At 64.0% G+C, this 17327-nt stretch overlaps 2 protein-coding genes across 2 annotated transcripts; both read left to right on the forward strand.

The window, feature by feature from the left end:
• Positions 1 to 233: 233 nt before the first annotated feature.
• TM6SF2 (transmembrane 6 superfamily member 2) lies at positions 234 to 9195 on the forward strand (the record flags this gene model as incomplete). Its single annotated transcript, XM_084220962.1, has 11 exons — positions 234 to 322; positions 922 to 1001; positions 2030 to 2314; positions 3342 to 3439; positions 4133 to 4236; positions 4907 to 4989; positions 5094 to 5218; positions 5306 to 5407; positions 6338 to 6430; positions 6506 to 6625; positions 8709 to 9195. 11 exons carry the CDS (start codon positions 234 to 236, stop codon positions 8913 to 8915), a joined length of 1386 nt encoding a protein of 461 aa, XP_084077088.1. The 3' UTR covers positions 8916 to 9195.
• A 2149-nt stretch (positions 9196 to 11344) lies between these two features.
• Positions 11345 to 16426, forward strand: HAPLN4 (hyaluronan and proteoglycan link protein 4; the record flags this gene model as incomplete). The annotated part of the gene is made up of 4 exons (XM_084221113.1): positions 11345 to 11462; positions 12590 to 12952; positions 14631 to 14933; positions 16095 to 16426. The coding sequence occupies 4 exons, from the start codon at positions 11345 to 11347 to the stop codon at positions 16424 to 16426; spliced, it is 1116 nt and encodes a 371-aa protein (XP_084077239.1).
• Between the last annotated feature and the right edge of the window lie 901 nt (positions 16427 to 17327).

The following is a 17327-nucleotide window of genomic DNA, read 5'->3' on the forward strand; positions in this document are numbered from 1 at the left end:
AATCCCTTTCCCATTCCCAGGACTCCTTTCCTCCCTCCCAGCATCCCCCTGTCCCTCCGTGTGTGTCCACCTGTCCCTCCGTGTCCCCCCGTCCCTCCGTGTGTGTCCCGCTGTCTGTCTGTCCCCGCCGCGGTCCCGGTGCCTCCGTGCGGCGGCTCTGTGGCTTTAAGGGCGCTGCCCGGGCCGGTCCCGGGGCCGAAGTCCGCGGGCCCGGTGCTGGCGGCGGGGCCGGGATGCAGCTCCCGGCGGGCCCGGCCGCCCTGGCCGCCCCCCTGCTCGCCCTCCCGGTGGCCTTCGGTGCCAGCGCTGTCACCGCCCTGGAGTGAGTGGGGACCGGGAGGGACCCCCGGGAACGGGGAACGGGGAACGGGGACCGGGAGGGACCCCCGGGAGTGGGGAACGGGAGTGGGGAACGGGAATGGGGACTGGGAGGGATCCCGGGAAAGGGGAACGGGAGGGATCCCGGGAGTGGGGAACGGGGAGAGACCCCGGGGAATGGGGACTGGGAATGGGGAATGGGGAACGGGAATGGGGACCGGGAGGGACCCCCGGGAATGGGGAACGGGGACCGGGAGGGACCCCCGGGAATGGGGAACGGGGACCGGGAGTGGGGAACGGGGAGTGGGGACCGGGAGTGACCTCGGGAATGGGGACCGGGAATGGGGAACGGGAGAGACCCCCGGGAGTGGGGAACGGGGAGAGAACCCGGGAATGGGGAACGGGGACCGGGGAAAGACCCCCGGGAATGGAAGTGGGGACCGGGAATGGGGAATGGGGACTGGGAGTGACCCCGGGAATGGGGAACGGGGAACAGGGAACGGGGATGGGGAAGGGGGAATGGAAAAAGGGAACGGGGAAGGGGATCCTGCCCGGGGAGCGGGGCTGGGTCTCTCCCGGATCTGTGGATCCACTCCGGGGCAGGGCTGGGTCCGTCCTGGATCGGAGGGTCCACCGGGGACCGGCGCCCCGATCCCGGTGTTCCCGTGGGCCGGCGGCTGCCGGTGGGGTTTTCCCGCCGGGTTTCAATCCCCTCGGGAAGTTCGGACCCCGCAGGGCCTCTCCCGGAGAGCCCAAATCCCGGGAATTCCGGTGATCCCAGCCCGGAGCCCCCTCCCCGCCCCTCCCGGAGTGTCCCCGCTGTCGCTGACGTGTCCCCGCCGCTGTCACCGCTGTCACCGGGCGCCGCTTTCGCTTTGCCCGCCCGCAATTCCCGATCCGGGGCGGCGGGAGCGGCTCCCGGCGATCCCGGCGCCTCCCGCTCCCCTCGCTCCGGGCTCAAATCGGGATCCGGGGCTCGTCTGGGGCTTTTCCTCACGGCCTGGAGAGGGACAGGGGACCCCAGTGGGGCTGCTCCGGCCCCATTCCCATTCCCAATCCCTGCTGGGATCACACCCACCCTTCTTTGGGGATTTTATCCATTCCCGATCCCTGCTGGGATCACACCCGCCCTTTTTTGGGGATTTTATCCATTCCCGATCCCTGCTGGGATCACACCCACCCTTCTTTGGGATTTTATCCATTCCCAATCCCTGCTGGGATCACACCCACCCTTCTTTGGGGATTTTATCCATTCCCAGTCCCTGCTGGGATGTCCCAGCACCCTTCCTTTGGAATTTTCCCATTCCAAATCCCTGCTGCGATCCCACCCTTCTTTTGGGATTCACCCCCTGGGATTTCCCTCCCTTTGGGATTCACCCCTAGGATTTGTCCCCTTTTAGGATTTGCCCCCTTTGGGATTTCCCCCCTTTTGGGATTCGCCCCCTGGGATTTGCCCCCTTTAGGGTTTGCCCCCTTTGGAATTTGCTCCTTTTGGGATTTGCCCCTTTTGGGATTTCCCCCCTTTTGGGATTTGCCCCCTTTAGAGTTTACCCCCTTTGGGATTCACCCCTGGGGTTTTCCCCCTTTGGGATTTGCCCCCTTTGGGATTCACCCTCTGGGATTTGCCCCCTTTGGGATTCACCCCTGGGATTTGCCCTCTTTGGGATTTGCCCCCCTTTGGGATTCACCCTCTGGGATTTGCCCCCTTTAGGGTTTGCCCCCTTTGGGATTTCCCCCCCCGGGGTCATTCCCAGATCCAGATTTCCCCGCTCAGAGGATGGGTCCGATCCCAATCCCAAAGCTCGGCGGGATCGGGAGTGTTTGGTGGGGTGGGGGATGGGGGATGGGGCCGGGGCCGTGCCGGTGCTGCAGCGGCCCCGATCCCACCGCAGCCCCCCGGCGCCGGCCCTGGCCGCGCTCCTGCTGCTCCTCGGCCTCGTCTCCCTCCTCATCCTCACCGGCGGCATCGGCCTCGTCCAGAACCCCCTGTTCTGCCGTGAGAGCCCGGGGAGGGGGGGTTGGGGCCGGGATTTGGGGTCTGGGGAGATCTGGGACCCACGTGGGGCAGGGGTTTGGGATTTGAGGGGAATCGGTGGGACTCACACGGGGCAGGGGTTTGGGATTTGGGATTTGGGATTTGGGATTTGGGGGGAGCTGTGAGACCCACGTGGAGCAGGGATTTGGGATTTGAGGGGAATCGGTGGGACTCACACGGGGCAGGGGTTTGGGATTTGGGATTTGGGGGGAGCTGTGAGACCCACGTGGAGCAGGGATTTCGGATCTGAGGGAAATCGGTGGGACTCATACGGGGCAGGGATTTGGGATTTGGGATTTGGTATCCAGGGGGAGCTGCAGGACCCTGCAGGGAGCGGGAATGTGGGATTTGGGGTTGGGGGGGGAGGAATGTGGGATTCGGAGTTTGGGGGACCCTGTGGGGAGCAGGAATGAGGGATTTGCAGATTTGGGGGCCCCACAGGGAGCAGGAATGTGGGTTTGAGGTTTGGGGGGAGGAATGTGGGATTTGGGATTTTGGGGGGGACCCACAGGGAGCAGGAATGTGGGATTCAGAGTCTGGAGGACCCCACAGGGAGCAGGAATGAGGGATTTGGGGATTTTGGGGGGACCCCACAGGGAGCAGGAATGTAGGATTTGAGGTTTGGGGGGAGGAATGTGGGATTTGGGATTTTGGGGGGGACCCACAGGGAGCAGGAATGTGGGATTTGGGATTTTGGGGGAGCCCACAGGGAGCAGTAATGCGGAATTTGGGGTTTTGGGGGACCCTGCAGGGAGCAGGAATGTGGGATTTGGAGATTTGGGGGACCCCACAGGGAGCAGGAATGTGGGATTTGGGATTTTGGGTGACCCCACAGGGAGCAGGAATGTGGGATTCGGGGTTTGGGGGACCCCACAGGGAGCAGGAATGAGGGGTTTGGGGTTTGGGGGGAGGAATGTGGGATTAGGGGTTTTGGGGGAGGAATTCGGGGTTCGGGGGACCCCGCACGGAGCCCCCCCGCTCCCCGCAGTGCTCGTGGTGTTCTCCTTCGTGTCCGCCGTGGATTTGCTGATCGCGCTGGAGGAGGACGGGATCATCTCGGGCATCGCCGAGCTCTACGTGCGGGAGGTGCCGGCCCCGCACCCCCCGCACCCCCGCACCCCCGGTGGGACCCTCCCGGTGTCCTCACCGCCGGTGTGACCGGGTGTCCCCTCCCGGTGTGACCGGGTGTCACCGCCCCCGCTGTAACCCCACCGGTGTGACCCCTCCCCGGTGTGACCCCGTCCCCTCCCGGTGTGACCCTCTTAGTGTCCCCTCCCGGTGTGACCCGTGTCCCCTCCCTGTGTCCCCACCCCCGGTGTGACCCCTGTCCCCTCCCGGTGTGACCCTCTTGGTGTCCCCTCCCGGTGTGACCCGTGTCCCCTCCCGGTGTCCCCACCCCCGGTGTGACCCCTGTCCGCTCCCGGTGTCCCCACCCCCGGTGTGACCCCTGTCCGCTCCCGGTGTCCCCACCCCCGGTGTGACCCGTGTCCCCTCCCGGTGTCGCCACCCCCGGTGTGACCCTCTCGGTGTCCCCACCGCCGGTGTGACCGGCTGTCCCCTCTCGGTGTGACCCCTGTCCCCTCCCGGTGTCCCCACCCCCGGTGTGACCCGTGACCCCTCCCGGTGTGACCGGGTGTCACTGCCCCCGCTGTAACCCCGCCGGTGTGACCCGTGTCCCCTCTCGGTGTGACCCGTGTCCCCTCCCGGTGTCCCCTCCCGGTGTGACCCGTGTCCCCTCCCGGTGTCCCCTCCCGGTGTCCCCTCCCGGTGTCCCGGCAGGGCGATCCCCACCTGCGCACGGCTCACGGGATCCTCACCTGCTACTGGGACGGCACCGTGCACTACGGGCTGTACCTGGCCATGGCCGCCGCCGCGGGGCGCAGGTGGGCGGGGGGCGGGAACCCCGAAATTCCTGAGGAGGGGGCGGGAGAACCCCGAAATTCCTGAGGAGGGGGCGAGGACCCCGAAATCCCTGAGGAGGGGGAGAGAACCCCGAAATTCCTGAGGAGGGGGAGAGAGAACCCCGAAATCCCTGAGGAGGGAGCTCAGGGGGCGGGAAAATCCCGAATTTTGAGGAGGGGGCTCGGGGATGATCCCTGAAGAAGGAGGGGTGGAAAATCCCGAATTTTGAGGAGGGGGCTCGGGGGTGATCCCGGGTGGGAAATCCCGAATTTTGAGGAGGGGGCTCGGGGGTGATCCCGGGGGAAGGAGGGTTGGAAAATCCAGAATTTTGAGGAGGGGGCGCAGGGGTGATCCTGGGGGAAGGGTGGAAAATCCTGAATTTTGAGGAGGGGGCTCGGGAGTGATCCCGAATGGGAAAATCCCGAAATTTGAAGAGGGAGCTCGGGGATGATGCCCGGGGGAAGGAGGGTTGGAAAATCCCGAATTTTGAGGAGGGGGCTCGGAGGTGATCCTGGGCGGGGTGAAAAACCCCGAATTTTGAGGAGGGGGTTCGGGGGTAATTTTGAGGAGGGGGCTCGGAGGTGATCCCTGAAGAAGGAGGGGTGTGAAAAACCCCGAATTTTGAGGAGGGGGCTCCCTCTGTCCCCGCAGGAAGAGCTACCGCGGGCTGGGTCTCTTCTGGCTGGGCTCGCTGCTGATGAGCGCCGTGGTTTTCCTGCTGGGCAACCTGATCGGTACGGCCGTGGGGAGGGGGCTCGGGACCCCCGGCAGGAGGATGATGAGGAGGATGAGGATGGAGAGGAAGGCTCCGTGCTCATCCCCGCGCTCTCTCCCGCAGGGAAATACAGCCACGAGCTGAGCCCGTCCTTCCTCCTCAACCTGCCCTACCTCCTCCTCCTCACCTGGGCCGGCCTCCGGCTCTTCCAGCAGCCCCGGGCGCTGCCCAACCTCAGCCCCGAGAAGGTGAGGCCGGAGCCGGGCGGATTTTGGGGCTCCCGGTGCCGGACCGGGGGGTGCGGACCCCCAAAAATGCCGAATTTCCTCTGGCAGGTCGCAGAGGAGCAGCGCAAACCCCTCTACCGGCGGCCCCAGGACCTGCTCCTCATCCTCATCCTCATCCTCACCGCAGCCTTCACCTTCTTCAGGGGGATGGTGAGGACTTGGGGGGCTCGGGGGGATCCTGGAGGGGCTCGGGGGGGTCCTGGAGGGGCTCGGGGGGATCCTGGAGGGGCTCGGGGGGGTCCAGGAGGGGCTCGGGGGGGTCCTGGAAGGGGCTCGGGGGGATCTTGGAGGGGATTTGGGGGTCCTGGGGGGGTCTCGAGATGGTTCTGGGGGGTCCTGGAGGATCTCGGGGGTCTCGGGGAGGATCTCGGGGGTCCCGGGGAGGGTTTGGGGGTCCTGGAGGGTCTTGGGGAGTCCTGGAGGGGCTCGGGGGGGTCCTGGAAGGGGCTCGGAGGGATCTTGGAGGGGATTTTGAGGGTCCTGGGGGGGGTCTCGAGATGGTTCTGGGGGGTCCTGGAGGGGCTCAGAGGTGCCGGGGAGGGTTTGGGGATCCCGGGGAGGATCTCGGGGGTCCCGGGGAGGATCTCGGGGCTCCCGGGGAGGGTTTGGAGGTCCTGGAGGATCTCGGGGGTCCCGGGAAGGGTTTGGGGGTCTCTGGGAAGGTTTGGGGGTCCTGGAGGGTCTTGGGGGGTCCTGGAGGGGGTCAGGGGTCCTGGAGGAGGGTTTGGAAGTCCTGGGGAGGATCTCGGGGGTCCCGGGAAGGGTTTGGGGGTCCTGGAGGATCTCGGGGGTCCCGGGGAGGATCTCGGGGGTCTCTGGGAAGGTTTGGGGGTCCTGGAGGGTCTTGGGGAGTCCTGGGGAGGGTTTTGGAGGTCCTAGAGGATCTCGGGGGTCCCGGGAAGGGTTTGGGGGTCCTGGAGGATCTCGGGGGTCCCGGGAAGGGTTTGGAAGTCCCGGGGAGGATTTCGGGGGTCCCGAGGAGGGTTTGGGGGTCCTGGAGGATCTCGGGGGTCCCGAGGAGGATTTGGGGGTCCCGGGGAGGATCCCCTGCCCTCTCCCACCTGTGCCCCCCCCCCCAAGGTGGTCCTGGACTGCCCGGCCGATTCCTGCTTTGACTACACCTACCTGCACGAGCCCTACCTGCGCGACCCCGTGGGCTACCCCAAAGTGCAGGTGAGGGGAGGGGCCGGACCCCGCCCCGCAGGTGCCACCAGAGCCACCGGGGGTGACGGTCCGGGTGTCCCCCAGATGCTGATCTACCTGTTCTACCTGCTGCCCTTCCTCCTCCTCGCCATCTACGGGCTGGCCCTGCCCGGCTGCTCCTGGCTGCCCGACTGGAGCCTGGTGTTCGCTGGGGCCGTGGCGCAGGTGGGCGGCCCCAAAACCCCGGGATTTGGGGGGAAAATCCCAAAAAGGGTGGTCCTGGAATCCCGGGATTTGGGGGGGAAATCACCAAAAAGGGGGGTGCTGGAATCCTGGGATTTGGGGGGGAAATCACAAAAAGGGTGGTCCTGAAATCCTGGGATTTGGAGGGGAAATCACAAAAAGGGTGGTCCTGAAATCCTGGGATTTGGAGGGGAAATCACAAAAAGGGTGGTCCTGAAATCCCGGGATTTGGAGGGGAAATCACAGAAAGGGTGGGCCTGGAATCCTGGGATTTGGGGGGGAAAATCCCAAAAAGGGTGGTCCTGGAATCCCGGGATTTGGGGGGAAAATCCCAAAAAGGGTGGTCCTGGAATCCTGGGATTTGGGGGGGAAATCACCAAAAGGGTGGCCCCAAAATCCCGGGATTTGGGGGGGAAATAACAAAAAGGGTGGGCCTGAAATCCCGGGATTTGGAGGGGAAATCACAAAAAGGGTGGTCCTGGAATCCTGGGATTTGGGGGGGAAATAACAAAAAGGGTGGCCCCAAAATCCCGGGATTTGGGGGGGAAATCACAAAAAGGGTGGTCCTGAAATCCTGGAATTTGGGGGGGAAATCACAAAAAGGGTGGTCCTGGAATCCCGGGATTTGGGGGGGAAATCATAAAAATGGCGGTCCTGGAATCCTGGGATTTGGGAGGAAAAATCCTAAAAAGGGCGGTCCTGGAATCCTGGGATTTGGGGGGGAAATCCCAAAAAGGGTGGTCCTGGAATCCTGGGATTTGGGGGGGAAAAATCACAAAAAGGGTGGTGCTGAAATCCCGGGATTTGGAGGGGAAATCACAAAAATGGCGGTCCTGGAATCCCGGGATTTGGAGGGGAAATCACAAAAATGGCGGTCCTGGAATCCCGGGATTTGGAGGGGAAATCACAGAAAGGGTGGTGCTAAAATCCCGGGATTTGGGGGGGAAATAACAAAAAGGGTGGTCCTGGAATCCCGGGATTTGGAGGGGAAATAACAAAAAGGGTGGGCCTGAAATCCCGGGATTTGGAGGGGAAATAACAAAAAGGGTGGTCCTGGAATCCCGGGATTTGGGGGGGAAATCACAAAAAGGGTGGTCCTGGAATGCTGGGATTTGGAGGGGAAATCACAGAAAGGGTGGTCCTGAAATCCCGGGATTTGGGGAGGGAAATCATAAAAAGGGTGGTCCTGGAATCCTGGGATTTAGGGGGGAAGTCACAAAAAGGGTGGTCCTGAAATCCCGGGATTTTGGGGGGAAATCACAAAAAGGATGGCCCCAAAATCCTGGGATTTGGGGGGAAAATTCCCAAACCAGGAGGCCCCAAAACCCCGGGATTTGGGGGAAAATCCCAAACTGGATGCTCCTGAAATCCTGGGATTTGGGGAGGGAAATCCCGAAGAGGGTGGCCCTGAAATCCCGGGATTTGGGGAGGGAAATCCCGAACAGGGTGTCCCTGAAATCCCGGGATTTTTGGGGGTAGATCCCGAACAGGGTGTCCCTGAAATCCCGGGATTTTTGGGGGGTAGATCCCGAACAGGGTGTCCCTGAAATCCCGGGATTTTTGGGGGGTAGATCCCGAACAGGGTGTCCCTGAAATCCCGGGATTTTTGGGGGTAGATCCCGGGTTTGGGGGGCAGAGTCACAGCCGCAGCTGCAAGTGGAGCAGCTCGGCCGGCTGCTAATTGCCTGGGCCTCGGTGGAATTTGCCAGAACCCGGGATTAGTGGGACACAAATCGGATGGAGAGAGAGGCAGGGCTATAGATAGGATGGGCTGGAGCCAAAACCCCTCTGAGGTTGGGGCTTTGCACCTTTTAGGGCCGGAACTTCGCACATTTTATGACCGGGGTTTTGCACCTTTGAGGTCCAAGGGTCTCCACCCTTCGTGGCCGGGGTTTTTTGCACCTTTTAGGCTCGGAGTTCTGCACCTTTTAGGGCCGGCCTTGCACTCTTTGAGCCTGAGGGCTGCGCCTTTTAGGGCCGGGGCTTTGCACCTTTTGGGGCGGGGGATTCGCAGCTTTTGGGGCCTCTCCCTTGTCACGGCCCGGCCCCATCCCGCTGTCCGCAGGCTCAGTTCGCTCACCTGGGCTCCTCGCTGCACTCCCGCACGCCGTTCCCGTACCAGACCCCCGAGGAGGTGCTGTGGAGTTTTCTGCTCTCCAACGTCCTGTACGCGCTGGGCCCGCAGCTCCTGGCGCTGCGCTGCCTGCGCTCCCCCGCCTTCTTCCTCCCCGCGGCCAACCCGGGCCTGACCCGCGCCAAAAAATACCAGTGACGGGTCCTGCCCGTGCCCCGGGACTGCTGGCACCACCCCGCGGCTGCTGTCACCTCCCCGGGGCTTCCCGTCCCCACCGCGGGTCCCGCTGTCCCCACCCCGGGGGATCCCTCCCGGTGCCTCTCGCCTCGCTCCGAGCGCTGCGAGCGGAGATGTCCCCAAGGATGTCCCCAAGGATGTCCCCAAGGGTGTCCCCTGGGGTGTCCCCTGGGATGTTCCGGTCCCCCAAAAGCTGTGGGGACCTCGGAATGCCCGGCGGGGACATCGCTGCAGTCACAGCCCCGCCCTTGTGTGGCTGGCGGGGACCGCGGTGCCTCCCGGTGGGTGCCGGTCCCGTCCCGGTGCCCCGGCTCGGGCTGGGAGGGTTCGGGGACGGCGACAGCGCCAGGGGGACGTTGGTGACAAAATAAAGGAGCCGAGGTTCGCCCCGAGCCCGTGTGCCCGTTGTGCCCAGCGGGGTCCCCCCGTGCCAGGCGGGGACACCGGGGCTGGGCCGGGGGCGCTGCGGGTGCCGGGGTGCCCGCGGGTGGGCGCAGGGTGAGATTTTTGGGGTGGTACCGGGGTTTTTGGGGGGTGGGCACACGGCCGAGGGTGGTACCGGGGTTTTTGGGGGGTGGGCACACGGCCGAGGGTGGCACCGGGGTTTTTGGGGGGTGGGCACACGGCCGAGGGTGGCACCGGGGTTTTTGGGGGGTGGGCACACGGCCGAGGGTGGCACCGGGGTTTTTGGGGGGTGGGCGCACGGCCGAGGGTGGTACCGGGGTTTTTGGGGGGTGGGCACACGGCCGAGGGTGGCACCGGGGTTTTTGGGGGGTGGGCGCACGGCCGAGGGTGGTACCGGGATTTGGGGGCGGCCCCCGCTGGGTGGGTGTGGGATTTTGGGGGGTGGGCACACGGCGGGAGGTGGTACCGGGGTTTTTGGGGTGGCACCCGCCGGGTGGGTGCCCGGGCTGGGGCTGGGTGGGCACAGCCGCCCTTGCGGTGCCCGCGGCGGGGATTTACCGGAGCCGGTTCCTCGTGCCCCGCGTGTTCCCCGCCCGCAGCCCGGCCCGGGGGTCCCGGCGGTGCCGGGGGCTCCGGGGCGCACCGGGCGGGCCGGTGACCTTGGCGAGCAGCCGGTCCTGCGCAGCGCCGGCACCGGGGCAGGGCCGGGCCGAGCTCCCGGTGTCGCCCCCTGCGCGGAACCGCAGCGGCGGCACCGGCTGAGTTACCGGAGGAGGTACCGGGGGAGGCACCGGAGGAGGTACCGGCGGCACCGGCGTGCCCCTCCCGCGGGCCGGCACCGGGCACACGGTGAGTGCGGGGCTGCGGCCGCCGCTCCCTCGCTGCGGGGCGGGCGCGGGGCACCGGGACGGGACCCCCGGGAGCGGGAGGGACGCGGCGGGCGGGGGTCGCTCGCTGCGGGGCGGCGGCGGCGGCAGGAGCGGGGCTCCCCCCGCGCTGCGCTGTCCCCGCCCGGGCACCGGAGTCCCGCAGCCCCGGGGCCGCCGCCGCAGTGTCCCGCACTGCAACACCGCACCGGGCCCCGGAGCGCCGCCACCGCCGCAGCCGCTGCCCCGACCGGCGCCGGGACCCCGCGGGGCTGCCCCGCTCCTCCTGCCCCGGCAGCGGCCACCGGAACGCCCGGTGGGGGGGGTTCGCACTCCTCCTGACCCCACCGAGCACCGGGACCCCCGTGGGGGGGGGGTGGGGGGTGCCCCCCTCCATCTGCCCGCGCACCGGGCACCGGGGCTGCCCTGCTCGCCCTCAGCCCGGGCTTGGCACCGGGACCACCGGGGGGGCTGCCCACCTCCCCCTGCCCCCGGATCGGGCACCGGGACCCCCGGGGGGGCTGCCCCGCTTTTTGTGCCCCTCGAGCGGACCCCGAGCCCCCGGACAGCGGCTGCCCCGCTCCCTTTGCCCCCGGACACGGCGCCGGGACCACCGGGGGGGCTGCCCGCCTCCCCCTGCCCCCGATGGGGCACCGGGACCCCCGGGGGGGCAGACCCAGAGCCAGGCTGGCATCGGGGGCACCCCGAGAGCGCGGGGCTCAGCGTGGCAGCCCCCCGAGGAGGGGGAGGCTCCTCCCGCGCCCCGTCCGCGCTGTCCTTGGGGAGGGGGCGCGGCCGGGGGGTCTCGGGGGGCACCGCTGCCCCCTCCGTGCCCCTCGGTAAATAACTCGGGAGATCCGGCCCGCTGCGGCTCCGTGGGATTTTCACCCCGCCTGGAAGCCCCGGGGCGCGCCGAGCTCGGAGCCGGGACCGGGGGATCCCTGCGGGGCTGGGGGGGCTCCGGGGGGGCGGCAGCGACCGACCCTGCCCCACCCGACCCCCGCTTGGGCACGGGGTGCGTGACACCGGGCGCGGGCACCCCCGGGGCTGGGCAGAGAGGGGGATCCCCTCATCCGAGCGGGGTTTGGGGGTGCTCAGGGCGCTGCTGTGCCCCCCCAGATGCGTCCCCAAAGCCCCTGGGCCGCTGGCCCCGCAGCGCTGCTGCTCCTCGCCGCCCTGGCGGCCTCCGAGGCGCTGCCCAACGCCCGCGGCAGGAAGAAGGTGGTTCATGTGATGGGTGAGTGGGGATGCGGGGTGGGGTCGCGACGGGTTTGGGGTCGGGGAGAGCGCCTGCAGCCTTTGGGGTGGTGGGTTTAATGGCATCGAAGCAGGGCAGGGGGTCTGATGTGTCCCCCCGTGTCCCCCCGGTCCCGTGGGGTCATTCCGAGCTCTCCTTAGGGTTTGCAAAAAAAGGGGAATTGCACCCAAAGTGCGTCCCCACACCCCCATCCTTCCTTGCCCCTAAAAGCGGGGAATTCCCCCTAAAGTGCATCCCCACATCCCCATCAAATGGGGAACTCAACCCAAAAGATGCTCCCACATCCCAATCCTGCTTTGCCCCCAAAAGAGATGGATTCCCCCCAAAGTGCGTCCCCACATCCCCACCCTTCTTTAGCCCATCAAAAGGGGAATTCAACCTAAAAGATGCTCCCATATTTCAATTCTGATTTGCCCCCAAAAGAGATGAATTCCCCCAAAGTGTGGCCCCACATCCTCATCCTCCTTTATCCCATAAAAAGGGGAACTCAACCCCAAAGATGCTCCCACATCCCCATCCTACTTTGCCCCCAAAAGAGAGGAATCCCCCCAAAGCGTGACTCCACATCCCCATCCTCCTTTACCCCATCAAAAGGGGAACTCAACCCAAAAGATGCTCCCACATCCCGATCCCACTTGCCCCCAAAAGAGAGGAATTCCCCCCAAAAGATGCTCCCATATCCCGATCCTGCTTTGCCCCCAAAAGAGATGAATTCCCCCAAAGTGCGTCCCCACATCCCCACCCTCCTTTATCCCATAAAAAGGAGAATTCAACCCAAAAGGTGCTCCCATATTTCAATCCTGATTTGCCCCCAAAAGAGATGAATTCCCCCAAAGTGCAGCCCCACATCCCCATCCTCCTTTACCCCATCAAAAGGAGAACTCAACCCAAAAGATGCTCCCATATTTCGATCCCAAAAGAGAGCAATTTACCCCCAAAAGAGAGGAATCCCCCCAAGCTCATCCCCACATCCCCACCCTTCCTTTCCCCTAAACGAGGCGAACTCCACCCAAAAGCCTCTCCCGCCCCTCTCGGCGGTCCGTGCCCGCCCTGTGCCAGCCCTGTGGCGGTGGCTGGTCCCTCGCTGATCCCGTGTCCCCTCGCAGAGGGTGACAGCGGCGCCGTGGTGGTGCAGACAGCTCCGGGCAAGGTGGTGACCCACCGCGGCGGCACCATCATCCTGCCCTGCCGCTACCACTACGACGTGTCCGCTCACGACCCGGCCGAGATCCGCCTCAAGTGGACCAAAGTCACCGAGCCCATGGACTTCGTGGACGTGTTCGTGGCTCTGGGCAAGGCCCGCAGGGCGTTCGGATCCTACCGGGGTCGCACGGCCCTGCAGGAGGACGGGGTGGGCGACGCGTCCCTCATCATCCGCAACGTCACCCTGCAGGACTACGGGCGCTACGAGTGCGAGGTGACCAACGAGCTGGAGGATGACACCGGCGTGGTCAAACTGGACCTGGAAGGTGGCCTGGGGGGTGTCGCCGAGGTGGCATTGCAGGGAGTTTTGGGGGGTGTTTGGGGGTTTTGTTGGTGGGGAGGGGTTGGGGGGGTGGATGGTGGAGGTGGCGGGGTGAGGGGTCAGGGGATTTCAGGGGTGTGGAGGGGGGAAATGCTGGTTTAGGGGTTCAGGAGGTGGCAGAAAGGGTAAATTATTTTTTAGGGGTTCAGAGGGCTCAGTTTTGGGGTGGTACGGGCTTGGAAAGCACCGGGGACAGGGGTGTGGCAGAGGGAAAGTGCTTCCTTAGGGATTCAGGAGGTGGCAGAGGGGGGAAATGATTTTTTAGGGGTTCAGGAGGTGGCAGAGGGGGGAAATGATTTTTTTAGGGGTTCAGGAGGTGGCAGAGGGGGGAAATGATCTTTTAGGGGTTCAGAGGGCTCAGTTTGGGGGTGCCAGGGCTTGGCTGGACCCCACACAGACGTCATCGATGCTCCCAAACCCCAGAGCAGAATCTCCTGGAGTTTGGGATTCCCTGCAGTCCCAAAACCTGGAACTCCTAAAACCCAGAACTCCCAAAACTCCGGGAACGATGAGTGAGATTTTTCCAGACAATTCTCCTCACCAGAATTCCCATCTTCCCAAACCCCAGAGCAGAATCTCCCAGAGTTTGGGATTCCCTGCAGTCCCCAAACCCGGATTTTCCAGGTCTCCTTGCAGAGGCACCATGAGCGGGATTTCCCAGCCTATTCTCCCAACCAGAATTCCCATTTTCCCACACCCTAGAGCAGAATCTCCTGGAGTTTGGGATTCCCTGCAGTCCCAAAACCCAGATTTTCCAGGTCTCCTTGCAGAGGCACCATGAGGGAGATTTTCCAGGAGATTCTCCCACATTTTCCCAAACTCTAAAACAGAATCTCCTGGAATCTGAGATCCCTGCAGTCCCAAATCCGGGAATTCTCAGAACTCCTTGCAGAGGCACCATGAGCAGGATTTCCCAGGCTATTCTCCCAAACCCCAGAGCAGAATCTCCTGGAATCTGAGATTCCCTGCAGTCCCCAAACCGGGAATTCTCAGAACTCCTTGCAGAGGGACCATGAGTGGGATTTTCCAGGCGATTCTCCCAAACCCTAGAGCAGAATCTCCCGGAGTTTGGGATTCCCTGCAGTCCCAAAACCGGGAATTCCCAGGTCTCCTTGCAGAGGGATGATGAGCAGGATTTTCCAGGCGATTCTCCCACATTTCCCCAAACCCCAGAGCAGAATCTCCCACAGTCTGAGATTCCCTGCAGTCCCAAAACTGGGAATTCCCCAAACTCCTTGCCTAGACACCATGAGCAGGATTTCCCAGTCGATTCTCCCCACCAGAATTCCCATTTCCCCAAACCCCAGAGCAGAATCTCCCGGAGTTTGGGATTCCCTGGAGTCCCCAAACCCGGATTTTCCAGGTCTCCTTGCCTAGGCACCATGAGCGGGATTTCCCAGCCGATTCTCCCAACCAGAATTCCCATTTTCCCTAATCCTAGAGCAGAACCTCCTGGAGTTTGGGATTCCCTGCAGTCCCCAAACCCGGATTTTCCAGGTCTCCTTGCCTAGGCACCATGAGCGGGATTTCCCAGCCGATTCTCCCCACCAGAACCCTCCCCCTCTCCCTCCCACCGACCCCACCACCCCAAACCGACCCCGACCCCGACCCCTCCTCCGCAGGGGTGATTTTCCCGTACCACCCTCGCCTGGGGCGCTACACTCTGAACTTCCACGAGGCTCAGCAGGCGTGCCTGGAGCAGGACGGCATCCTGGCCTCGCACGACCAGTTACACCAGGCCTGGCTGGAGGGCATGGACTGGTGCAACGCGGGCTGGCTGCAGGACGGCTCCGTGCAGTACCCGATCTCCCGGCCCCGCGAGCAGTGCGGCCGCAAGGACACCCCGGTGGGCGTCCGCAACTACGGCTACCGCCACAAGGAGAGCGAGCACTACGACGCCTTCTGCTTCACCTCCAACCTCAACGGTGAGGGGAAACTGAGGCACGGAATTCAGGGTGGTGGGGTGGAGGTGGAATGCAGCGGTTTGGAGAATTTTTTTTTTAGTCAAAATCTCCTCTTTCTTATCCAAACCCTCTTTTTTTAAATCCAAAATCTATTTTTTTTATTAAATCCAAAACCTCTTGGTTTTAGCTGAAACCTATTTCTTTTTAATCCAAAATATTTAAACCTTTCTTAGCCAAACCCTCTTTTTCTTTTTATTTCCTTTTTTTTTTTTTTAACCCAAGACATCTCGGTTTTAGCCACAATCTCTTCTTTTTCATCCAAAAGAAAAAGAAGCCACAATTTCTTCTTTTTCATACTTTTTTTTTTTTTTTTTTTTGAAAGCGAAAACCTCTTTTGTTTAAGGAATGTTTTAGATGCTCCAAGAGCTTCCATCGCCTCCAGCCCCCAAAATCGCGTTGGAGTCTCCACGGGGCTGATACCCCTCAACCTTTCCAAATTCCCCCAAAATTTTTGGGGGCTCCACGGGGCTGATACCCCTGAACTTCCCCAATTCCTTTTGGGGACTCCACAGGGCTGATACCCCTGAACTTCTCCAACCTCCCCAAAATCGTGTTGGAGTCTCCATGGGGCTGATACCCCTCAACTTCCCCAAAAACCTTTTGGGGGCTCCACGGGGCTGATACCCCTGAACTTCTCCAACCTCCCCCAAAACTTCTGGGGACTCCTCAGGGCTGATACCCCTCAACTTCCCCAAATCCTTTTGGGGGCTCCACGGGGCTGATACCCCCCAACTTCCCCAATTTCCTCCAAAACTTTTGGGGGCTCCATAGGGCCGATACCTCTGAACTTCTCCAAATCCTTTTGGGGCTCCACAGGGCTGATACCCCTCAACTTCCCCCAAACGTTTTGGGGGCTCCATAGGGCTGATACCCCTGAACTTCTCCAACCTCCCCAAAATCGTGTTGGAGTCTATACAGGGCTGATACCCCTCAGCTTCCCCAAAAACCTTTTGGGGGCTCCACAGGGCTGATACCCCCGAACTTCTCCAACCTCCCCAAAACCTTCTGGGTACTCCACAGCGCTTCCACCCATCCCCAAAAACACCTCGGGGGGGCTCCAGAGCGGGGAGCTCGGGGCACGGAGGACGCTCCATCCCCTTTATACACCCCCCCGTTCTCCAGGCAAAGTTTATTTCCTGAAAACCTTCCGCAAGCTGAGCTACCCGGAGGCCGTGCAGGCGTGCAAGAACAACGGCGCGGCCGTGGCCAAGGTGGGCCAGCTGTACGCGGCCTGGAAGCTGCAGCTGCTGGACCGCTGCGAGGCGGGCTGGCTGGAGGACGGCAGCATCCGCTACCCCATCGTCAACCCCCGCGCCCGCTGCGGGGGACGCGAGCCCGGCGTGCGCAACCTCGGCTTCCCCGACAAGAAGTACAAGCTCTTCGGCGTGTACTGCTTCAAAAAAGCCGGAGAAGCCCCGCCCGTGGTGGCCGCGGCGTTCCCCAAACGCGTGTGAGGATTCGGCGCGGTCCGGCAGCACCCCCGGGTTTGGTTTGGGGGTCTCCCCCCACCCGCCGAGCCCCGCGCTGCGCGGGGAGCTGCGGGCAGCCCCCGCCAAGGGACGGAGAGGTGGCGGCGGCGCGGGCTGGCGGCCCTCGGTGGCGCTTGGGGACACCGGGGCAGCGGGAGGGGACGGGTTTGGTGAGCCCGGCCAGGAGGCTGCGCCCCGACCCGGGGCTGGCTCCCCGCTCCTCGCAGCTCTCGCTTCTCGACGCGCCTGTTGCATGCGCTAAAGCGCCGCAGAGCCCCCGCCCCTCCTCATCCTCACCCCTTCCCCGCGCTGATCGCCCTCGGGAGGTGCCGCAGGTCCCCCCTAAAATCTCCCCGTGGCGCCGGGCAAGGATTGGGGGCACCGGGTTCGGCTTCGTGCCTCGGTAGCCGGGGGGTCCCGCAGCCCCCCCGGGGCAGCTCCCGCTTGGCTTGGCCGGGGCCGGAGCGAGGAGGGGCCGGGGGGCAGCGGCCGCTGTGCCCACCCGGCCGGGCACCGGCCGCAGGCTTTGGCAGCCCTGGACGTAGATGAAATAAAAGCTTCGGCCGCTTTGGAGAGCTGAGCGCGGCTCCGCTGTGTCCTTGGGGCTGCCCGGGGGGGGCTCGGGGCTCCTTCCCTGCTCGCCCGGGGCGTCCTTGGATCGATCGGGGTTGGATCCGAGGAGCGGCAGCGGCGGGGTCACAGAGCTGGCCGGGGGTCACCGCGGGGGTGGCGCCACACGGATGGGGACCCCCCGATTCGGAGGGGGCTCAGGACGCGCTCCGGCTGAGCAGAGCCCGTAAATCACCTTGAATGACTGGGAATAAATGTCTGTCACCGCCCTGGGAGGGGACAGCGGGGCCGTGGGTGACAGGGGGCCAGGGGAATC

The sequence above is a fragment of the Fringilla coelebs genome, assembly GCF_963513975.1.
Source record: "Fringilla coelebs genome assembly, chromosome: 24".
Taxonomy (NCBI): domain Eukaryota; kingdom Metazoa; phylum Chordata; class Aves; order Passeriformes; family Fringillidae; genus Fringilla; species Fringilla coelebs.